This window comes from Chanos chanos, chromosome 8 (assembly GCF_902362185.1).
Source record: "Chanos chanos chromosome 8, fChaCha1.1, whole genome shotgun sequence".
Classification (NCBI taxonomy): Eukaryota; Metazoa; Chordata; class Actinopteri; order Gonorynchiformes; family Chanidae; genus Chanos; species Chanos chanos.
The window spans coordinates 40,385,069-40,408,561 of NC_044502.1; the positions used below are offsets into that span (position 1 = coordinate 40,385,069).

Below are 23,493 nucleotides of genomic sequence, written 5' to 3' on the forward strand. Positions count from 1 at the left end.
CCAGAGCTAGCAAATCAAAGCTACTCCAAGACTGGATGACTCTAAGACATGCAAGCACTTTAGCTCATGCTAAAATCAAGCAGTCCTTCTCATGTGCTTGCAAACAAATCTGTTTACACGAGGAGAGAAGAGAAGAGAAGAGAGGAGAAGAGGAAAGGAGAGGAGAGAAGAGAAGAGAAGAGAAGAGAAGAGAAGAGAAGAGAAGAGAAGAGAAGAGAAGAGAAGAGAAGTGAAAATCTCCTTGCTCTTGTATCTCTCATCTGCCTGGTCTTCAATTTCCTCTCTCATAATTTACTTTATCTTTGTCTTCTTCCTCCTCTTCATTGCCTCCTTTTTCCTGCTCTCATTCTTTCTTGGTTCTCCTTAGTATTCTGTCTTTCAAACAAACAAACGAAGCCAATTTTGTGAAAACTACAGATGTGACAGAAGGGTGGCGTAAACATGAGGCTACTAAACAGCCATCTAAAAGTAAACAGAAAAGCAACTGCATGTGTACAGCCAAGGAAACGGTGTTTACTTGTGTTACTTTGGATGTATGGATTACTTTGAAGGACATTTCAAATCCCATCAGTCATTTTATGACCTTTGTGCACGAGCCAAAGAACCATACCGGAACATCCTGACAGACATCTCAATCCCTTCTGCTTTGAACATTAAGGTTATGTGTCAACCCAGGGTTAGTCACCCTAAACCCTCTATATCCCTGTATGCCAGAGCCTTTTAGGAGCAGTCAGTACAAGGCCACAGTTGATCAGGGTAAGGGGCTTAGACAGCACTGTACAAAGGGGTAATTTGGCCCAAAAAAAAGCCCCCTGCTCTCTGAACACAGGTCTACTACACCCACCAAATCCCAGCTGTTGCCCATTTACCTCCTGCCGCTACTGTGGCCCAAGTGGCTGTTGCCTTCAATAGACTATGACTGGTTAATCTCCCAGGCACTCCGACAAACTGCCTTAAAGAGCAGCCCGAACGATGGGGGCGGGCGAGGACCGAGGGCGAGTGAGGTTCACACGCAGCTCATTAAAGACATGTTTCTCACCCGCTGCGGTTACAGAACAGGCTTTACCTGGAAAGAACCCCAGTTAGGAGGAAAAGAAAAAAAAAAATCCTAATTCGGGGTACAAGGGTCTCTCTGGGAGTTCTTTTTTTTGAGCGCCAGCCAATCTGCGGCCCCCTCTGCAATACGTCGTCATCAGATAGCAGCTGTGAGAAGGGGGGGGGGCCTTCCTATTCTGGAGATAAGAAAGCTAAATATGAGTGTGAGAACTGAGAGGTGCGAACAGGTTCTGACCAAGAACGTTTGATGTTTAGGACGCCGACCGCACGGGTCGGTGGTCCGCGCCTTCTTCGTGGCACCCACTGACGTGAACTTTCAGTTCCCTTGGAACTCGTTAAAAAACGGTCGCGCACATGATGCATCTGTGTTTCTACATGTATGAGATTCCTCTGGGTCATAGTGTCAAGGGGTTTACGACCGAAACAACGACAAAGATAATTGGCAGACAGGGGAGGCAGATAGAGACATTCTGGGGAGAATACAATAATGATTGCAGAGACATAGACAATTACCATTTAATTAAGGTTTAATCCAAATCATTTAACCCTTTTACACCTAGATAAACTGTATCTCTAAACATTATGGCATCAGAAGTTGGAGCATTTCGTCAAAATAGTGACGATTTTAAAAGCCGGCCCGATTTAGACGTTAGTAAATTCAAATCTTAATTCACTAAAGCAAATACATCCACCGCAGATCTCAGAGGAATGCATTGACATCAGCTTCTGTACACATAGATCTCTCAGCAATAATTTGCAGTATCCCTTACTTAGGATGGGTTAGTGTCAAGGACTTCAAACACAGAAAGTCCATGCTGTCCCTGAGGAGACAACAAACCGTAGATTAAAGTGACAGTGGTTGTGTTTTGCCCGGAGTGCCAACAACTCTACCATTCCAGAAACGTTTGACTGGCAAGACCCTGCTTGATGGACAGGACCTCTGTCCTGCTCATTGTCCATCAGAGCCTCGTAAATTGTAGCCCCTCCTTCTCCCCCCCACCCCTCCCCCCACACCACTTCTAATCATTCATTCTTTGTGAATTAATCAGCACTTTGGCCTGGCCTTGCTGCCATTACTCACTAGCTGCTAACACCCATCTAAAAATAGTACCTCTCGCCTGCCTCTGGGCTACACCACAAGCAGTGAGAATAAGGGGTGTCGCCACGGTAACAGCAGAAAACCCCGAAACAAATCCTTCAATTTGCTTTGTGGGTGTATAGAGTTGCAGAGAAAAGACCAGAATTATAAAATTCTGTATCTACTCATTACAATGTGAGCTACTAAAAAAAAAAAAAAAAAAGTGAAGTGTTGGCAGTAGGAGTAAACTTTTCAACCAAGGCAAGCTTGAGTTATAGTGTAACACCTTAATGTTATAGTGCTGCCCCCTAGTGGGCTGCTGGAGTATGAAAATTCAGCATAAACTGGTATCCACAGGCTTTAACCTCTGACATAGGACATCTAGGTAAGGGCAAAACTCTGGTGCTTATGGACCCTGGGAGTAGTAGCTGTTTCATAATCCTGGAATCATAATCCTGGATTTCATTATAATTTCCCTTTCCTTTCCTCTCCTTTCAGGAGTTTAAGCAAAGAGAAAGAAGTGAGAATGAGAGCCAGCCTCACAGGAGAGTTTTCAAGAAGTTGGACGAACGTCCAGGCAGCCTGGAGAAGTTCTCACTCTGAGGAGAGTCACCCTGTTTGAAAGCACAATGACACAGCTCGGAGGGAGAAAACCAACACCGGCACGCGCAGTAATAAGTATTATTAGTTAGAGATCCTTGTGATGATTGGTCGGGCATTCGTCAGGGAAACGAGATGTATATTTATCTAGTAATGGAAGTGCGTTGCCGTGGTGCTTTGGAGGACATATCACTGGGGCCAGAATCCACAGGCCACGGGAATGCGAGAGCGGTGGGAAGCTTGTGAGAGGTATGTGCCCCTCGTTGGGTTTCTGGAAAAAAAAAAAAAAAGAAAGAAAGAAAGATAGAAAGAGAGAGATGGACAGCACAGCTGAACCATCTGGGACCAGGTTTCGGTTTGAAGTAAATTTCCGAAACAGCATATAGATTTTGTTCTGCCGGTTACACTGTAAAGCGGGCGGAACAGAGACCGTGGATTCATCAGTGACTCTCAATTTCTTTTTTTTTTTTACACTGCTGTTCTGCTCAAAGGGAAAGTAAAACAGGCTGAAAAAAAAAAAAAAAGAAATCTGAGGAGGTTTTGAGGAGGTTAAAAAGTGTTCTGCTTTAAGTTTTTTTTTTTTCCCAAAAGTAGTTGCACAACGTTTTGGCTGATAAAAAAAACAAATAAAAATCAATAACACAACACCCGTAACAAACAGAATGCCAGCAGTATTGTGATATATACGTATGGAGCAATGCCGCATTGAAGAAAGAACTACTTTCATCTGTACAACAGATTTTTAATAGACTCATATAGTCTGACAAACCTTTAGCGCACATCAAAAATACATTTAGAACATATACAGACACTGGATTGGCAAATGCATTTGAATCTGTGGAATTGGAGTGAAGACTGTTGCATAACATGCTGTTTTTTTGTTTGTTTGTTTGTTTTTTTAATTTCCATGTTACATTAAAACTACACACGGAATTAATATAAACACACCCAGCGTTAGTCAAGAAGTCCTGAACATCTGCAGTTATACATTCCACTCCAACCCCTAAAAACAAAAAAAAAAAAAAATCCAACCAGCATTGGAACCGTCCAATTAAATAACTTTGTCAGCGGTAGGGAATTAGCTGTTAAAGGTCAAAGTAAACAATGCTATTGCAACTTTGCCAGCTCTCTGATCACGACACCAGCTTCCTTTTATTACAGCTATTGTAGCTCAAAACTTTATTGTAATTGGAAGTATCAGCTTGAATGAGAGTAACCTTCAAAAGATTTCCATCAAAAGAGGAAATGTTTCAAAAGTTTAAGTGGCAGTTTGAGCCCAGTTTTAAATGTAGCGTTGGAATAAGGTCCATGTACACTGGCATAATTACAGAGTGTACCTACACTGGTAACAAGAGGTAACTCTTAGTAAAAGCATTACTGCTGTGGAAGGGATGCTTCTAGTGTAGCTAATTATTTATGTGTGGAAGGCAATTTTACTTTACATATTGCTATTATGGTTCTGTCAGTCACCATTTTGTTTTACAACACAGTTTTTGCATAATAACGTCTTGTCACCAGTGTAATGTTGTTGCAATACTACAGTTATGCATTTCAATTTTTAGTCACTTTTTTGGGACAAATGATAAATTGGTTGGTGAACAATCATTTTTCTGACAGCAGAGCAATGTAGGCATCAGTCTCCCTTTCAAATATCTTTATTCCATAAACCATATCATCCAATGGTCCATTACACTCTGACTCATTTACACTATTCACATTGAACTGTACCCAGTAGTTACAAATCTTTTCAAGTTAAATAACTAAACATTAAAAATGAAATAGCCAAAGCACTTCTCTTTTTAAGATGAAAGGATTGAGAAGGAGAGCGATTAACTGTAAGTGTCAGGGTTTTTTTTGTCTTTTTTTTTTTTTTTTGTTCTGCTGTGGCGATTGCTGAGACGAATGAAGCTTGACTGGCAGGAGATGCATCACTAAACAGGCAGGTGGTTTCTCTAGGCGTTGTCACTGTTGCACCTTGGTGGGTGGCCAAGTCTTGTGTTAGTATCTGTGTTGTGTTGCCTTGTGTTGGCTTGTGTTGCGTTGCGTTGTGTTGTGCTGCGCTGTTTTGTGTTGTATTGTGTTGTGTTGTGTTGTGTTGTGCTGTGCTGTGCTGTGCTGTGCTGTGCTGTGTTGTGTTGTGTTGGCTTGTATTGTGTTGTGCTGTGCTGTGTTATGTTGTGTTGTACTGTGTTGTGTCATGTTGGCTTGTATTGTGTTGTATTGTGTTGTGTTGTGTTGTGCTGTGTTGTGTTGTGTTGGCTTGTGTTGTGTTGTGCTGTGCTGTGCTGTGTTGTGTTGGCTTGTGTTGTGTTGGCTTGTATTGTGTTGTGTTGTGTTGTGTTGTGTTGTGTTGTGTTGGCTTGTATTGTGTTGTGCTGTGCTGTGTTATGTTGTGTTGTACTGTGTTGTGTTGTGTTGCGGATGCAGAGACGACTCTTTGTAACCCCTCTCCCTGCTCCCTTGGTAGCCCCAGAACGTGGCGTCGCTTTATCCATTATCAAGAGCAGTGAGTGAGCAGTTTGGCACAGATAGGCCCAGGCAGGGCTCAGTCAGACAGGAGCCACTCACACGCCCAGGGCACAGGAACAGGGGAACTAAGGCCTTATATCACCAACCCATCCCTCTTCAGAGCACTTCTACACAAAGGACAGAACACACACACACACACACACACACAAAAAAAACAAAACAAAACAAGCATTAATGGAAATATGGCAAATACATGGTGGGAATATTCACGAATAAGACGCTCCATTTTTAGCAGTCACTGATTTAAGTGTCCGTACAAAATCGGACCATATGTGATGACAGGCTTTAAATTGCGATATTCGCCGTGTAACGTCTGCTTCCATTCAAGTGAATAGAAATTTTCCTGACTATACAAGAATGTGTCATGTAAATCGTTTGATCTACAGCTTGTACGAAATGATGCATCTATAAAATGCAACTGAATATGGCAGACAAGGATAGCATGCTGCTCATGTCAGTCAAGCCACCGAAATGACAGTACCACCTGGAATGACGTTGTCATATGAATATGCATTCAAATTGCTGTTCGTCCTAGTCTGTACAGAAATACACATGAACTCATCCCGAGCAGTTATACCACAACTATTTCGTAAATGTAACAGCTAAGATAGGAGCCAGGAGCGAGGAAAACTTAGAAACAGATATAAAAACCTGAGAAGACGAGGACTGAACCGCTGCTATTCGGGTCAATGAACATTAAGGTAAATCAAAAATCCCATTTTGGTAAGTGTTGGCACGTGCTTAGAGCCCCTCCCCTCTGTTTGCTTTGGGTTTGATTTATGGCCAAGAGCTGTCTGCAGGCTGGCAACTGGGGGGGGAGGCAATACTGCATGGAAAGGTGCTATTGGGAGTAATGCTGACCATGTCACAGGGAGGGGGGGCAGGGCGCATAGCTGCTTTAGTGTCCGATTTCTAGTGCGACAGCCAGCGGGCCCCCGGAATGGATCTCCTCACCGCACAGCTCCGCAAATGAAGGAGATGGCCCGGCTCCAACGGCTCTTGGCCGGAGCTGTCAGAATGTTTGTCCCCTTCCACCCGACCCCACGATTCCCTGGCTCCGAGCTCTCCCCGAGAGATTAAACTCCTCACGTACACCCCCTCCTGTGACATCCACACCTGAGATAGCACTCAACCCCCTGGGTGAGATGAGGGGAAACGGGGGAAGAGGTGCCAGTCGCTCCCTCCGGTCCAAGAGCAACAGTAAAAAAAAAAACAAAAAAAAAAAATCAAAGAAGCCTCGGGGGGGGGGGGGGGTGCCATTTTTACAGCACGACCGCAAATGTCTCCCACTAACGCGAAAAGTCGATTGCGTGACTGCACGCTGCGACGGATCTGACTCTCTGACTTCTATAAAAGAGAGGCTGTTATCGCTGAAACTTTAAGATCTCTGCGCTAAGGCCTGGCGCGAGATGTGAGATGTGATTAGGCTTTTACGAGAAACATATTTGAATGGAATATCAACAAATTGTTCCATATCCTCTTACCCAACCTTGAGACGCTGTGAAAGGATCGTATATATTTTAGCTCGTCGGAAGAAATTCTGAGAGCGGACTTAAGGGCACTGACAATCGAACTGTCTTGATGGTATCACCTGTAACTTGTTGGGGGCTCATGCCTGCTTTTTTCAAAAACGTCTCCTCGCTTTCAAAGGCCATGATCGATTCGTCGGGAATGCCGCTCTCTGTCTTTTCCCGCCCTCCGCCGTTGCCGCCGCTGTGATTGGATAGCTGGATTATCTCTTCGAAATGGCCAGAGGAAGCAGAGAGGCCATTTTCATGCTTGGGTTGTACTCCATTGACCAGCAACACTGAGGAACTGAGGATGGAGGAGAGATAAACGAATGAAGGGTCAGAAATGGTTGGACCAAGGGAACACAGCCTCACTGAAATCCACTGTAGTTAAAGATGTCTGTCCAGTAAAGAGAAGTCATCCACCACTGCATCAATGCAGCCAAAGAGTCAGGGATGAAGCACTAATTAACTTGTTCTCATCCCGGTTCTCATTATTCTCTCAGTCGGACAGAACTTGCTGTCAAAAGTATGTCCAGCGCGGTTCTGTACAATCTTAAGAATATTTCTTGTTTTGATATGTGGTCAACTAGGTATGCGGGGAAAATTACTTTGTTATGTCAGATCACTCGTGGTGGTCCAATCACAAAATTCCCACATTCATGAGCATATGTGTTAGACGTATACTGTACGTTTGTAATGAATCCTTTGACAGACAGTGAAAATGCATATTTTGTTTACCTGTCTGACATGCTGTCCTGCGACGAGTCATCTTTCTCTTCAGGACATTGCTGGAAGTCAAAAGTCTCTGAAGAAAAAAAAAAAAACAACATAAAATACATAAATTACATCCTCAAAAACCACACAATGAAACGATACCTCTTTCTCCAAATGGTTGAAAGTTTGTAGAAATAAATGTCTCACACATCTGGATTTAATCATATGATCAGAAAAGAAATCCCCTATTTTTCTCCTCATTGGCTCTTGCCAAAATTTTTCTATGCGTAAATGACTCATACGTGTGTTCTAACAGTAACAGGGAAATGGAGGTTTTGCATGTCCGTGTTGCTCAGCAGACTGAAAAAGATGGGACAGAATTAAAAAGCCCACGCAAAGAATCCACAACTGAATCAGAGGGGGATTTCTGCATCTGCTGCTTTCTCCTGCGCACAGGCGTGGAACTGCTGTGTTTGTGGCTGGGGGCATGGATCCAATCCCCCCCCCCCCCCCCCCCCCCCCCCAACTGGTGCAGCCCTGTGCCTGCCAACAGGTCTTCCATTGACGGCCAGCCCTGTTTCTGCCAACCAGTCTGCCATAGACAGCCACATCCTTGCTCTGAAACGGCTTTGCCATGTTGGGACGCCGGTCTGGTTCGTTAAACGCCCTGTAATGCAATCTGGCTGACTCATCCCAATGACCTTCCAGGGTATTAGACTAGAGATGTAAATGAACGTGCATATGAAGAGAGAGACGAGAAATGTATGCGTAAGCATAAATATGAGATTAACATGTCCGCCAAAGAAAGGTCCCCTGTCTAATTTGAGGTTGTTCGGGCCGGCAAGGTCTACGGGCAAACAATTCAACCCAGACTCTACGCAACTTTCAATCAAGCCATCCAACCGTGCAGGAATATTTCAGATACGGCGACTTTGGCGCAAAGTTGCATTTCTTGTGATTTTTGGGAAATGGACAAGCTGAGAGGAAAATTCTAAATATATTCTCTTCTTTTCCGAGACGACACGACAGGCAACGAGACAAGAAAAACCTTGGCAAATCTGAATACGTACTAATAATAACAGTTATTTCTAGCAAAGGGATAAAGTTTGTGAGATAAAGCCAGACACAATGTTGAACTCTGACAGAAGGAAACAGTCGTAGAGGCGGCTCAGTCTGAGAAGAGAGAGAGTGTGACATTCAAGACCTAAAGCACAGCTAACGTGACCTTATTTTAAAGTCTAATGAGCTCTACCAGAACACCCCAAAACAATATGCCATTCAGTCTGCCTACAAAGAACTAATCTAGAACATTCTTACTAATGGAGACATAAGTAATGGGTACCTTCATGATAATATTACCATAGGACTTCAAGCCAAAGTCAGGCCCAAACGAATGACGTCTGTTTGTGTGGCGCTGGAACGCTGAGCAAACAAGATGGTAGATTTAATTTGTTTACCTTTGCTGATCTCAGATTCTCTTTTGGCATCGTCGCCGTTGATAATGGCAGAAGTAGTAGGTTTTGTGTCCTTCTACAGAGAAAGAAAAAAAAACCAAACAATTATTCATTTCTTCTGGAACGATGGAAAATTCTTGAAGAGCTAATGGTTGCTGTGGTTGGGCTCTCAAGGGGAAGACGTGTACCTTTTCTCCTGCATCTGTTTTGCGAGTTCTTTTCATAATCTCCTCTAGACGCTGCAAGGAAAACACACAGAGAACACAATTCTGAATAAGGATCGACAGACAGACAGACAGACTAGATAGATAGATAGATAGATAGATAGATAGATAGATAGATGAAAAAATATATACATACAAGCAACTGCCAAGAGAAACAAGTACTTCCAAAATACAAAGGGATACAGTGAACATTAAAAGCCAGGTTCTGGACTTAATCAAGAACTTTAGATATTTTCATGCTAAGGGTCATTTCATTAAAAAAAAAAAAGAAAAATTGGCCAGATTTAGTTAGGCATTATTTGGCAAGCCTGGGGCGAGGAAGAGAAAGCAAAGACAGTTTAAGAGGGCACTTTTGACAGGAGCAGACAAAGGTTGCTCAACGTGCTGATGCTTTACGAGAAGTGAAGGCTGAGGTAATGTTGGCATGGACGTCTATAGGAAAGACGTCGTCGGACGGAGTCGACTGTGGTCCAAGGAATACACTCCTCGACCGTGATGTCCAAGCACCGGTTCAACACGCGAGACAGAACAGACGAGTGTTTCCGAACCAGGTGACAGGAAATATCTGTCTACAAGCATGGAGCAGGGCGAATGGAAGGTAATCGCTTTTTTATTTTTATATATATGAAAAGCGCCACAATAAAAAAAAGTGATTACCTTCCATTCCATAATACACCGACTAACGGAGAATTATTTTCAACCCAAACTGTACCATTTCTCCTCAAACAGATTCACTCAGATTGCTGAACAGACTCAACCGTAGCAAAGCCCCAAACAAAATCAGAAACGACATACCATATCAATTCAGTTCAAAGCACTGGTTTAGCTCCAACTATTTCAAATACTTCTTGCCTCCACATCTTGTCTTTCTTGGCCATTTAGGGGAAAATATGCACATGACATAAAAGTTATTTAAGACTGCAAAGAGTCTTAAGGATCTCTGAAAAAGTTGCGCAACACAGAGATTTTTCCCATGAACGCAGTAGTAGACTGGGAGCAGTGAGATTTATGAAGGCCAGTTCTCTTGATGTGCTTCAGAGACTCTCAGTTATGCAATACCGATGATGGAGTGTAGGATGGTAGTGACTTACAGCGTACAGAACACACTGTACCGGTGCGTTAAACCTAAAGAAACTACAGACAGCTGCTACGGAGGTTTACGCTCTCCACTTTGCTCTGACCGGTATGTGGAAGACTTAAAACAGACCTTCGGTCGATCCTATCTAACAGATCCACGTGTGACAAACCCTTTCGAGCCGGCTGAAAAAAAAAAAAAAAAACCCTTGCAGCGTCGGACCGCGAGTAAAAGGGAACGCCATTGGCCGCCTGCCTTCGGGGGTGAGTCTGACAGCCAGAGTCACTTCCTCTCTTACTGTTCAGCGGCAGCTTCTGACCGTCAGACGATCTCCTCCGAGTTTGTTCAATCTCACTTCTCATAATGTCAACACAGCACAACTGAGGGAGAGGAATAATAAAGTTACTGGCTTCAGATGTGTTGGAGAAAGCGCGCGTCTCACTTTCACCGACTAAGCTAATCCCCATGTGAGAAGGGGAACTAACGAGACAATGTGTTTACACAGACTGACACACGACTCTCCGATCACCGTGCACCTTCACGTAAAACACGAACCAGACGAGAGGAGAAAGGCGAACATTTTTCGTTTCTAAACGTGAATGACTTTAAAGAGCTTCGACGACCCTCCTCTACCTTCTTCCTCTCCAGCCTCTCCTGTTCCTCCCTCTGGAAGTGTTTCTCTCTCTCCAGACGCTGTCTCTCCGCCTCCTCTCTGGCCTTGGCTTCACTCTCTTCTTTCTGGAACACACACAAACACAACACAGAATGAGAATCTCCCCACACACACACACACCCATGTACCATCCCTGCCGGGGCCAAGCGGCTGAAGACTAAAAGAGAATGGATCAGAGCGTTACAGTCAAGGAATTGAAATCTGCCACACAAATTTAATTTCCTCAGCATGAACATAAAAAGTAGTCAATTTTGCGCATACAGAGTCTGAAGGTAAAATACCCTACTTGTTCTTAATTTGTGATACAGTGAGGAAACGGACGGATATCCCGTTTCAAAGCCTGAGAATTACGGTTTGAAACACAAGGTGGTGGTAGCGGCACACAGGTGTGTGTTGACGCAGCGTTCATGGAGCTCTGGGGTTCAGATTTCAGGGGCGAATGCAAACATGCCTTCGAGTTAAAACGTGTTCTGGTTCGCTGTGTTCCTGTAAACTGACCTGGTCCAGCACACCGTGAATAACAACAACGAGCAACAAAAAACAATGTAAGCCATAAACTGTTATAGGATATTTGTACATTAACGAATGCAGCTTTGTGAGCTGTAAGCATCAAGCAAAGGTTAATACACAATTCCTGTTATTAAAATTAAAAAAATCAATATGTATTTGAATCAAGAGTAAAAATGATCCAAAGGCATTTTTAGGCAATAGAAGAGCCAAATATATTGATATATTTGCAGTGCACAGCATGAAAACAGTCTGTGTGGACATATGGCTATTCACCCACTGATTAATGACGTTGGTAACATACTGAGTTCCCGAGGAAAGAGGCACCAGAAAAGGACTCAGAGGCTGAGTGTGTGTGTATATGTGGAGATGGGGACAGGTAAAAGGTATGAGTCAGCAGATAAGAGCAAGAGACAGAGAGAGAGAAAGCAAGAGCAAGGGAGAGAAAGAGAGAGACAGAGATAGATAGAAAGAGTGCAAGAGAGAGAGAGAGAGAGAGAGAGAGAGAGAGAGAGAGAGAGAGAGAGAGAGCGAGAGAGAGAGAGAGAGAGCGAGAGAGAGAGAGAGAGAGAGAGAGATAGAGAGACAGAGAGAGAGAGAGAGACAGAGAGAGAGACAGAGATAGAAAGAGTGCAAGAGAGAGAGAGAGAGAGAGAGAGACAGAGAGAGAGAGAGAGAGAGAGAGAGAGAGAGAGAGAGACAGAGAGAGAGAGAGAGAGAGAGAGAGAGAGAGAGAGAGAGAGAGAGAGAGCAGTTAATCAAGCGTGGTGGAGGCACTTTGTGTTCCAGAGCTGCCGCTGTTCTCTGTCATCTCTCCATTTCATGCTTCAGAAAACAGCACACTCTACAGGTCATTCCTCACCGTGCTACCTGCCTGTAGACCAAATCACTCAGAGAAAAGGTTGAAAGAGTGCCAAGTCCGCTATACCACCAAAGACAGAAGTTCGCAATTCAAAACTCCGAGCTTCCCGGATACCGCTAGCTTTCTGTGAATTGCACAGACCGTGCTCTTTTGTAGTTTTGGCGTTTTCGGCTCGCGCTGACCCATGGGAGTCGTAGTTCCGTGAGGCTGAGAGCCGCTTACCTGTCTCTGAAGGCGTTCGTTCTCTTCCTGCTCGGCTCGAGCTCTTTCCCGCGCCTCCTTCTCCTCCTGCAAACGCTGAGCTTCGTCTCTCAGCCTCTCCAGCTCTGCCATCTCACGAGCCTCCTCCTCCCTGCGCCTCCTCTCCTCAGCTTCCCGTGCTGCCCGCTCCTCTCGCAACACCCTGACCCACACGCACACACACACACACACACACGCATTCAATATCAACACACTCTTTTCTTCTAACACATTACCCACACATACGTACACCTCAACATACAACTTATTCAAATCTGGTTCTGTTAAATATACAACAAAATTGTGTCGTGAAACAAGCCCAAAAAAAAAAAAAAAAACCCTAAAGAGCTTTAGAAGATTCCCTATCTCCTATTCAGAGTTTATCTTTCAACACGGATAAACACATGCACTCATCACCACAGCTGCAAGGCGAAAATAAATGGACACATACACATCGACCGTCCAATCAAACAACAGACTGGTATGCTCATTACATACCGAGTAAAGTCCGTTTCAGCTCACAAAACCATATGAGACTGTTAACTGTTACACCAAATGCCAGCAGCTCCACACACCCTGCTGCTATGAGAGGTATTCAGTGGGGCAGTGAGTGAAGTCTTAGTCAGCTCAATGCATGGGCCTATACGCAGCCAGACAGCTCTTTATGACAAGTCTATTGACTGCAGATGTGAGTCAATGAAAACCCGGTGTTTCTCCTGACGAAAAGAAAAGCCGCTATAACACCAGTTCAGATGACGGCTGATTTAGCACGCCGATGAGGCTCGACGCGGGAGGTCAGAAATAAGAGGAGTAAGGCGCCAACACTTCTCACAGTCGTCACAGATTTGACATGAACTCTTTCTCTCTCTCTCTCTCTCTCTCTCTCTTGCCGTCTATCTCTCTACCTCTCACTCGCCATCTATCTCTCTCTCTCTTTCTCTCACTGATTATCTACTTTATATTTATTGTAATTAACGTCAGCGTCACTTCATCTGTTTAATCACCTACATTTTGTATCACCTCTTCAAGGCAATTATTCTACGAGATGGTTATTTTGTCCATGCCAAAGTGGTTTATTAGAAGCAGTAAAAAAGCTTATTTCTCTCTCTCTCTCTAACTTTCTCTCTTGGGCTGAACCACAGATGACTGACCTCTCTCTCAGCTCCTGCTCTCTCCGTTCCTGTTCCTCTCTCCCTCTCTCTATCTCTCTCTCTCTCTCTCTCTATCTCTCTCAGACTTTCTCTCTTGGGCTGAACCACAGATGACTGACCTCTCTCTCTCCTCCTGCTCTCTCCGTTCCTGTTCCTCTCTCTCTCTCTGCTCACGGGCCTGCCGCCTCTTCTCTGCCAGGATGCGGGTGGCCTCCTCCGGATCATTGGTGCCGGCCATGGGTTTGCCAGGGGAGGGACCCGAACCACCGCCCACCAACGAAGACTGCTCCTGGGCCCAGGGCACGGAGGACGACAGTGCGGCTGGGACGACCGGGAGAGAGGACGTTATGATGGGGAGAACGGGGGAAGAGGCTGGAGGCGATACAGAGGAAAGAATAACAGAAAGGGTAGAAGGAAAGAGCGAACAATGAAAGACCTGTGGTTTGTGGTACGATTTAACGATTCTCTAAAAGATGTTGAAAACAGCTGAAGGGTCCACCAGTAACTTGTATCCTGACTTTCATTTTCCTGCATTTCGGTTCTCATATCAGTCTCTACCGTCTAAACTCCCCCATTTTCGCAAAGATCCCCTGAGCTGAAAACATTTAAAGCTATACAGTCAGTGGATGGGGCGTACAGCTCTCCTGAGAAGGCATCAGTTTAGCAGGTAGAAAACCCTGCAGTTGCTGTCTGATGTTTCAGTAATTACTACAGCCTCAGTTGAACTGCACTGGCTCAGAGGCAGAGAGAGACAGACAAGCTGTTCAGTTCCTCTTAATAAGTTGGCTGCCTAATTAAAAATAAACTCAATTTGTTGGAACTACTGCGGTCTTATTCATACAGATAGTTTCCACAGTTTTTACCCTGCGGTTCTGCAATTAAACCCAATACAGCTGACAATAAAACAAACAAATTTAAAAAAAAAAAAAAAAAAAAGAGGTATAATGACGTCTGACGATGACATAAGTTCTAAATGTTATTTATAAGTGAGCACCCAAGTGAAGACAAGTCTCTGTCAGTTAAGCAAAATATGTCTCCAAAACACTTCCAAGGGTAAACCGAAATAACCCTCACCAAAGTATTTGGCCCAGTCAAATTTTGTGGGCGGCGGCTTTCACGACAAACACACTTACCCCTATGGTCATCGGGCGGGGCAAGCTGCCGGGAGTCTCGGACCACGATGGGCGAGGACGTGCGAGGCTCCACCCTCACGGGGGTCTGGGACCTCTTGGGACGCGGCTTAGGCTTCGTTCCGGGGGGTCTGCCCCGTGCCGACGGGGGCTTGGGAGATGCGGTGGGACTGGGGGAGGAGGGCCTGCCCCTTGGCGTTATCGGGGAGGCGGGCCGCGGTTTTGACCAGGGACCGGGGCTGGAAAAGAAGACAGATGAATCACGGCTCAGAAAATCATCAGTAACTGCCCCTCAGAGGTCAAGACGACATGTTACGACATCTAATCGAATAAGTCTCTCAAATGGCTCGGTTGAACTTTTTTTCTCTGAAGGCTCAAGAGTATAATTGGGTCAGTGAAAGTCTGGAACACTCCTTACAGTCCCTTCAAGAGCAAAAACGAATTATGACTTTTAAGTCCAAACTCTCAAACATCAGTCACATTCAAATGTGCAGTGGCTCCATTCCAGCAGGTCAAACAGGGGAACGATCTCTTTGGGCGTCGAGCAAGACTACAGCGTATTTGACCAATGATTTTCTCAACACAGGGCACTGTCGCTCAGAGGGAAATGTTCCATTATAGCGACTCCATTGTGTCTGTTCCACTCTCTCTCTAGTCCTGAGATCTCTCCGGGCCTTCTGTTGAGGTTGAACCATCTTGGATGGTGTCAGTGTGCTTGAATTTCCCCCCGGGCTCAAAGGTTTCGCTGAGAGAGACGGTCGCAGGGCTTGCGTCCGGATAAGTGTCTCTCAATCTGTCGTCTCATTGTCTTTGCTTAGCATTTGGGCTTGGTTAGTGGTATAGAGGATCTGACCAGACGCCACACGCAGATATAGCGCCGTTGGCAGAGGCCGTCTGGAGCCGTTCTAAGGTTTTATGAGGAGAAACTAATAAATGTAGCATTCATTCAGCATGTTTCCCTGAACCTCGCTGTCTAAAACAAACCCACACACATACATGACCTACTCCACACACACACACACTGATTCAAAACATAAATAGGAGACAGACATGAGACATCTTATGTAAGATCCATAAAGAGCGCTGAGATGGAACAGAGATTATTGTGACATAATCACGATATATGACAATATGTATGACATACTCATGATATAGGGCTGAGAATCAAAAAGCTTGTCTGCATTGACAGCTGCGGCCAGGAGTCCAGGGGAACACATTTGGCCCTTTGCTTGGGGCCCGACTGCTTTTCGTTACTGGCCTACAGTCATTGAGTCGTCGCAGCTATTGAGAAGAACAGAGCTCCCATCCAGGCACTTTATGTCCTCTGGCGATGAGGGATAGCTTGTCATGTGGAAAGACAACTGATTGACTTCACATGTGTGGGAGAAACCACGCAAACAGCCTCATTCACGAAGACTGCAGCGGATGCCGTAGGAGAGAGTGAGTTCAGAGTCACTGGCCACACAAAATTTTGGTTACTTGGACAACGTCGGGTACTTCACTTGGGCCAAACTGAGAGGAAAAAAAAAAAGAGGAGGGGAAAAAAAACGTGACTGGTGTCAGGACGTGAGAACATTACCTGCCGTCTGCTCGGTGTTTCATTGACGGTAAAGACTGCCTGGTTTTGAGGACATTCTCTTTGGTGAAGGTGCCCTTCTCCTTTTCATTCTCCCTGTTCTTGTCTTTCTTCCCTTTCTTCTGCTGATCCATCTTTTGAGAGACAGAAATGCTTCGCGTTAGACCACGTGACGCTATGTCATTTTTAGCTAACTGGCATCTTATAAAAAAAAAAAAAAAAAAAAAAAAAAAAAAGCAGTGTCTGGAATGCATGACTAACAGAGTCGTGTCTGCGTTGGCGCTGGGAGATGTCTGGCGTGCTGGCGGTCACCCTCCAGTGCTCGGTGCAGCGGTGCTGCGGCCGGTGGCCGCAGACTGTCAGAGGGCTGGCGGAGGAGGAGCGCGGGCACACAGGCGAATCTGTGGGTGAGACGGGGAGACTGAATTACATCGTAAAAGTGACCACAGTAAGCAAAAGGGGAAAGTTCTGCTAATTTGAATAAGGGATAACCGTATTGTAAAAGTGGCGTGGACTGCTGGAAACGCAAGCGATGTTGATGTAGCAGGAAGTGAGCAGACAGCGACTTACGCCGGTCCTTCCCGCTGCTGAGCACGCTGGCTGCGCTCCGGCTTCGGGCCAGGAAGGACAGGGTGGGCGTCATCAGGCGGTCTACGATACTGCTCTCCCACGGTCTCAGCTGCAGGCTGCGGGCTACGGGAGGGAACGAAAACCAAGGCTCGGATGTGAGCAGGACCCTAACGTACAAACATTCACACTAGCGATGTCGATGCCTCTACGGTCCACAGGAAAGGGAATGGACTGTGTGTTTTATCATTCTGACAAATCCATTTATGACAAAAGATCATATAAATAATCCAGGTAACGAATTCATACAATCAACAATAAAAGTGATTGATGCTGGTTTTAAGATGAAAATACAACACTGAAAATGTACAAACAAGAGAAAACAACAGCAACAGGCATATCGGTGCACTGAGTTCAGATGTATTGAACAGAAATGCCAATCAGGGCAGCCGTACCAGAAAATACAGATGGAGTATTCACAAGCAAAAAAAAATTCAATTGGAGGGAATCACGGGATATGACTACAGCCAAAGACAAGCAAACACAGTAAACAGGGATCTCGTTAGGATGTTTCCTTCCCAAAATGCGAACCAGATAAATGCACTTGGCAAGCAAAGATGTTTCAGAAAAGAACAAGGTTAGAATACAAATAAAACAAAGGGCTCAGTTTCAAGTTACATAATGACTGCCTACGCTAGATCAAAAAAAGGGGAAAAAAACAAAACGAAAGAAACAAACAAAGAAAAACTCTTTTTGTGTTGGAGAGAGCTAAAAAGAAAAGATTATATTTGACGAAGGTCACACAAATCATACTGTGTTCTACAAAATAAGTCGACTACAGAGGGATTGTCCTACAGTCATTTCACAGACATTCTGCAAGCTATAGACTTACAGCTATCCATAAGAAATAAATACAAGCCTTGTGTATGATATTAACCATATTTTTTATCATACTAGAAGTGGACTCCGATCTGTTACATAAAACGGTTATCAAAAAGCCAGCACTATACAGATATTGTCGACTCAGTGCAACTAGCATAACACAAATGCTTTTCTTGCACGACGGAAATGTAAGGATATCTAGAACATGTAAATCACAGTTTTGGAAGTAATGAATCACCTCACATTTTAATGCAGGCTTATTGCAGGACCAGCAAGCCAACCGATGACTGAGTAAGCAGCCAGTAGCACCCGCCGTCTCTCTAAAGCGTTTCGCACATTACATTGTAAAAACACAGCAGCGAATCCTTTCCAAAAGACCGCTCCTCTCTGAGGAGTCACCTTGGCACACTCTTACCATCTTTTGTCGCTTAGAGGAACTTCTCAGACTACATTATCCCTTAAGACGCTGACTCAGCAAGCAAGGGGGATGTTTCTCTCCCCTTTAGACTTTTAAAGACTACATTTGTAAGCAAAGTGGAGTCGCAAGAGAAAGTGACCTACTTTGGAAATGAGAAAGTTTACGCTTGCATAACTTTGCTTTCCTTTTTTTTTTTTTTTTTTTTTTTTTTTGCTTTTTTTTTTTTTAAAGAAAGAGAATATAAAAGAGGAACTTTTCCTTTCATTGGTTTTCAGTTTCCCTTGCTCTAAACTCCACTTTGCTCCAGTGAAGACATATCCAAATAACCCCGAGATGGATTAACACCAAGGACACAAATAACAGTCACAGTAGAGGAATCAGAATCAGCATTTTAAACCATTCATGCTGTAAGACGTTTAATGAGAAAAAAAAAACGCAAATTCTGATGAAGAACCAGCGAACCAGAAATCACCAGGAAAGTGGAACACCATGGTAAATCAGATTGAATGAAAGAGATATAAAGGGAAAGGGACTCATTCGTATTGAAATGTGAACATTTCAAACGTTGAACAAACTGAACCAACTGAACCAACTGAAGAATCAAAATAAGAACTGGAGAGGTTTGGAAGGGGGAAGAATGATTTGATAATCATTACTGACAGGCAGGTGATTGAGAGACCCAATTTAAAAAAAAAAAAAAAAATCATGTGATAAAATGAAAATCATAAAAAAGTGAGGAGTCGAAGACGGCGAAAGATGGGTGTGGAGGGAAAAAAAAAAAAAAAAAAAAAACGACATCCGGAAGGGGGGTGGGGTGGGGGGTTGGCATGGCCTTACTTCTGCTGGGGGAGTTCCAGAGCGTGGCGGAAGATTTGGAGAGTCGCTTGTTTATAACCGAGTTGTCCACATGCTTTGGCAGGTTGACCGCCGACACTGAGCATCTGCCTGGAAAACGCAGACAATCCCACATACACAAACACTGTTCACAAGGCAAAGGGGGACCTGAGGTAAGGTATGTGGCTAATAGTCCCATGTGAGTCATACAATTACTGCTAAAGTGAGAGGTAAACAGTTGATGCGTTGACAAGGATGGAGTTTGTTCTACTCTGAAGCAGTAAACCTTTGACCTCGAACTAAACGTTCCATTTGAGGAGAAAACGCCATGAGAGTGAGGGAAAACGTGAGCGGCACGTCCACACTCGTCTGAAACGTGTTACACACAAACAAGATGCAAAAGCACAATTTCAAAGAACTGCAATAAAATGCCCGCATGAAAATGAATCGAACACAAGGGTAAACAATTTGTCTTTGACAAAATCAAAGACACGCACAATCGCAGACAAACAAGAGCAAATCATTAACACACTATCGGACGGTATTTGGGGTGTTATCAGCTTTGAAAACAAGTGCTAAGAGTCTATTCATAGTGTGTTTTTAAGTTTGAACCCATCTGCCATCTAGTGTTCTAAACTGTAGCACTGATTACACCTGGTCAGCCTTTACAGCTTTACAACTGATTAAACTTTACAATTTTACACCTTTACAATTTTACTGATGGAATGTTTGATGGCTTAAAAGTCACGCCATACAGCTCTGAGCTGCTGCATTATTGTGTAGTCAAAAATGGATCTCTTCAGAGAATTTATTACTATTTATAGAATACAATTCTACAGAGTACAATTTGTATTTGTAAATTTGTACAATTTACAAATACAGTTTACCATTTCTAGAACATGTCTAAAACTCAGTGAGGAAGAACATCTTAGTATTCATTCCTGGCCTTTTCTCTGTCTTTTTTTTCTGAATGATAAAAAGGCTTGTCAGCACTCCAGGTTCTCTTATCCAACACTCATTCTGTGTTCTGTCCTTCAAATATTCCGAACAGGGCTTCTGAGAATTTCTTTAATAGGATTTCATAAATACTGCCCCCCCCCCCACCTCCACCACCTGCACGCCGCAAAAATTAATCCAAGTAAGCAACATGTGTTTATAATACATTACACTGTACTCGACTACCGCTGTTTTAACTCTAAGATGACGAGAAAACTCTTTCTACGTGGCAATTCCGGTTGGTCAAGCACTTCTGTGAACCCTGTACATACGTCTCCAAACAGCACTCGAGCCAATGTGTTAAGTTACATAATATATATTCTGCTCAACAAATACGAGAACAACGCTACCACATGCTGTGCAAACATTATTGATCACTGGTTAGACTGGAATTGACGGGCTTAAATCAATACAGCCTTACATATGGTTGTGGTAATAAAAAAAACCCCACACATTAGCATATTGGTACATGGCTTGAGGCTCATCAACTGAATGAACTAAAGTCTAAAAAAGACAAAGGCAGTCACGACTCATGCAGTGCAAACAGCAGCTGAGCCAGGAACCACAAGTTTCAATTGCAAATGAGAAGAGACACAAAACCTGTGGTGGAAAGACTGGTAGTCTGCTGGGTGTCTGACACATATCCATATATTTGCATTAATAAAACGCTCTGATGCGATAACAGCATGTAATTGTTTTGCTTTGATCTGAGGACAATACTGAGATACACTGAAGAGTCAAGAGTCAATCACCGCCAGTTAATGTCCTTTTGAACCCTGTGCACAATCCACAAATACGCAACTCATCTGATATGTGAATACATTAGGTGATAGCTTTTAGGGTTGCACTCTCTTATAACGTCATTAAAAGGTTATTGGGCAGATGGGGAAACGGTTGCTGTATTATTATAAACCACAGGTCTAAATCACATCAGTGAAGAAACACATTCCATATCTCTATGGAATGAATAGGAGACAGGCGTGTGAGATTTGACCTCTGAGGGCACTCACCCCTGACCAAATTTCTATTAGGGACACTCACTTTCTCTCTGACTTGAGTTTGCACACAAGCTTTGAGTCCACGTCCACCTTTGCTGTCGAATCTCAGCCCAAGTCTTCTTGGTAGATCTCCGCAGGGCTGATTCATATCTCTCCTAAAAGAAAAGAAAGAAAGAAAGAAGGAAAGAAAAAAGAACAGATAATAGAACTGTGAGATTCCCCCATCCATTCTACTGGAACATACAGCCACCAACAGGAATAAGTGACAGTCATTAGTTAAGCAGACATCTCAGTCTCTGTGAACATTACCATACACATAAAAGACTTTGGGAGCGCGGGAATGTTAAGCAAGCGACTGAGGTTTACACATAATCCAATGGACAGCTTGTAGGGCTATAAAAGGAGCCTGGGAGAGAGAGAGAGAAAGATCAGTATTGATCTTTAAAAGCCAACATCTTAGGTGGAGTCTCGGTTGTACATTGTGTCCTACTTTCAGCGAGACAACACATCTCATCCGCTCTCACAAGTGCAGCCTAAGGCAAACATCTGCATGGGAGTACTTCCTGATTGGCACTGTGGGCCTGGATATTTGGGTTTCTGTTACTCTCTGAAGATCCCTATTCTTTTCATCTACTACAATGTCTCCGAGACACTTTACGCTGTGATCTATTTTGACAAACATGCCACGTGTAATAAAGCTACAGCATTGTTTTCAGATGTAAACTCTATCAATCTTGCTCAGAAAAAAAAATGGGATGGTGTAGTGATATAGACAAACAAGAAATTTGAGAAAACATGAAAATTGTGTGGGCGAGGAGAATCAGGTATTCTTAATGCAGATACTGGGCTGCACCGAGATATTCAGTCCAGAGTCAGAACAATGGTATCTCAAAATTACCACATTTAGCAATACTCACATCTATTTGGCTGAAGAATGTGCATACTGGTACTCAACCTCTAATTAAGAGCTGAAAGTAAGACCAAGTAGAATGGTGGCCCTTCAGAACTTGATCTGGACCACCTCAATCTAGTATGTCGAATCAGTCTCAAATACAAATCTGAGCTCAAATAGAAAGGAGACCTTGGTGCGCCTCATCACGAGACAGCACTCATATACTGTTTCTGCTTTGTTCACCATATCTCTCTTTGTGACTCCAACTGAGGCCTGTCTGAGATGATGAATTCACCTTGTTCCTCTCCATTTTCTGTCTGTCTCTCTCCTCCAGGGCTGCCCTGCGTTTCTCCGCCTTCAGCCTCTGTTCTTCCAGCCTCTTCTTCCGCACCTCCAGCTGCTGATCCCTCAGCTGTCTGGCCTTCTCCTCCTTTTCCCGCCATTTGCTCTGTTTGGCAACTGCAGACGAACAGACACAGGAAGAGTTAGCCCTTCTCTTGGTGCCGTCACACCGCAACTGACCGACGCTCCAGCCGATACCGAATCAACTTGTCTCCGTTTCTGTCCGTCGACAAAACCAGACGAAACCAGAAGTCGACGACATTCATTCAGACGAGGGTGTTTTCGGGGCGTTTCCGATCTTAGATAAGACCAGCTCTCTAATCTGAAACATGCAATTATACAGATGGGTTTACACTGAAAATGTAGGATCCTTAAGCACTAATTAAAAAACTTTTCCATTTGTCGTCTATGCTATATAGGAGCTAAATGAAGCACACAGATGAATAACATTTAGATAAGCTTTTTCTAATACCCTTCTGTGATTTAGGTAAATGGGCTTTCACCCCTTGGGGAATTCCACCTCTAGTTTATGAATGTATCTGCTTTTCACATATAAATCCTACGGATTACACTGAAAACAGTCCGGCCTACTGTAACTTTAATCCCTTTCACAGCAAGCCTTTTAAAATGATACACACTGTCGTTTACTCACCAAAGCCCCGTTCTCATGATGCTAATCCTGCTTTCAACTTTGCAGCTTTCTGTATAAAAGCCACCGTTGTGACACTTTACAAAGCCTTTGCTTCACCAGTTCTTTTCAGAGATAAACCGAATTACCTTACTTCCAACAAAGAGGGACTCTAGAAAGTTCTTTAATACCTCTGAACTGCTGGTCAACAACCTAATCGCATCTCCAAACCTCTGTCTGTTTTAATAAAGTGCACGCTTTGATAGGCTAAGCACCATGGTTTCTGGAGCCCATGGGAGGAGGGCTGGTTGGGAACACTGTCCTCTCCTCTCAAATCTATTTTCACACATCCCTGAAATGGTGTTTCATGGCCTCACAGAGAAAATGCTTTTATGGAGGTTAATGCTAACTCATAAATCCAAAAGGCTGCAACCGCTGATGTTGGGATATTGGATTCTGCAAGACGAATACTGGGACAATGTCTGAGTGAAAGCGAGGTCTCTCACACTGCCACAACGTATGTTATTATCTGAGAAAACAGGTCCCTGCTTTTCCT

General features: G+C 43.9%; 1 protein-coding gene across 1 annotated transcript in view; it reads right to left on the reverse strand.

Moving 5' to 3' along the window:
- Positions 1-5,079: 5,079 nt before the first annotated feature.
- map7d1a (MAP7 domain containing 1a) overlaps positions 5,080-23,493 on the reverse strand; it is a 40,349-nt gene continuing 21,935 nt past the window's right edge. Inside the window, exons 5-19 of the mRNA XM_030782260.1 lie at positions 22,263-22,426; positions 21,119-21,230; positions 19,085-19,192; positions 16,951-17,073; positions 16,642-16,781; positions 16,384-16,514; positions 14,808-15,043; positions 13,794-14,046; positions 12,506-12,686; positions 10,875-10,979; positions 9,131-9,181; positions 8,946-9,018; positions 7,513-7,579; positions 6,855-7,078; positions 5,080-5,370 (exon numbers count right to left, since the gene is read on the reverse strand). Of these exons, the coding sequence (XP_030638120.1) occupies positions 5,360-5,370; positions 6,855-7,078; positions 7,513-7,579; positions 8,946-9,018; positions 9,131-9,181; positions 10,875-10,979; positions 12,506-12,686; positions 13,794-14,046; positions 14,808-15,043; positions 16,384-16,514; positions 16,642-16,781; positions 16,951-17,073; positions 19,085-19,192; positions 21,119-21,230; positions 22,263-22,426 (1,979 nt within the window). The 3' untranslated portion in view covers positions 5,080-5,359. The remainder of the gene's footprint in view (positions 5,371-6,854; positions 7,079-7,512; positions 7,580-8,945; positions 9,019-9,130; positions 9,182-10,874; positions 10,980-12,505; positions 12,687-13,793; positions 14,047-14,807; positions 15,044-16,383; positions 16,515-16,641; positions 16,782-16,950; positions 17,074-19,084; positions 19,193-21,118; positions 21,231-22,262; positions 22,427-23,493) is intronic.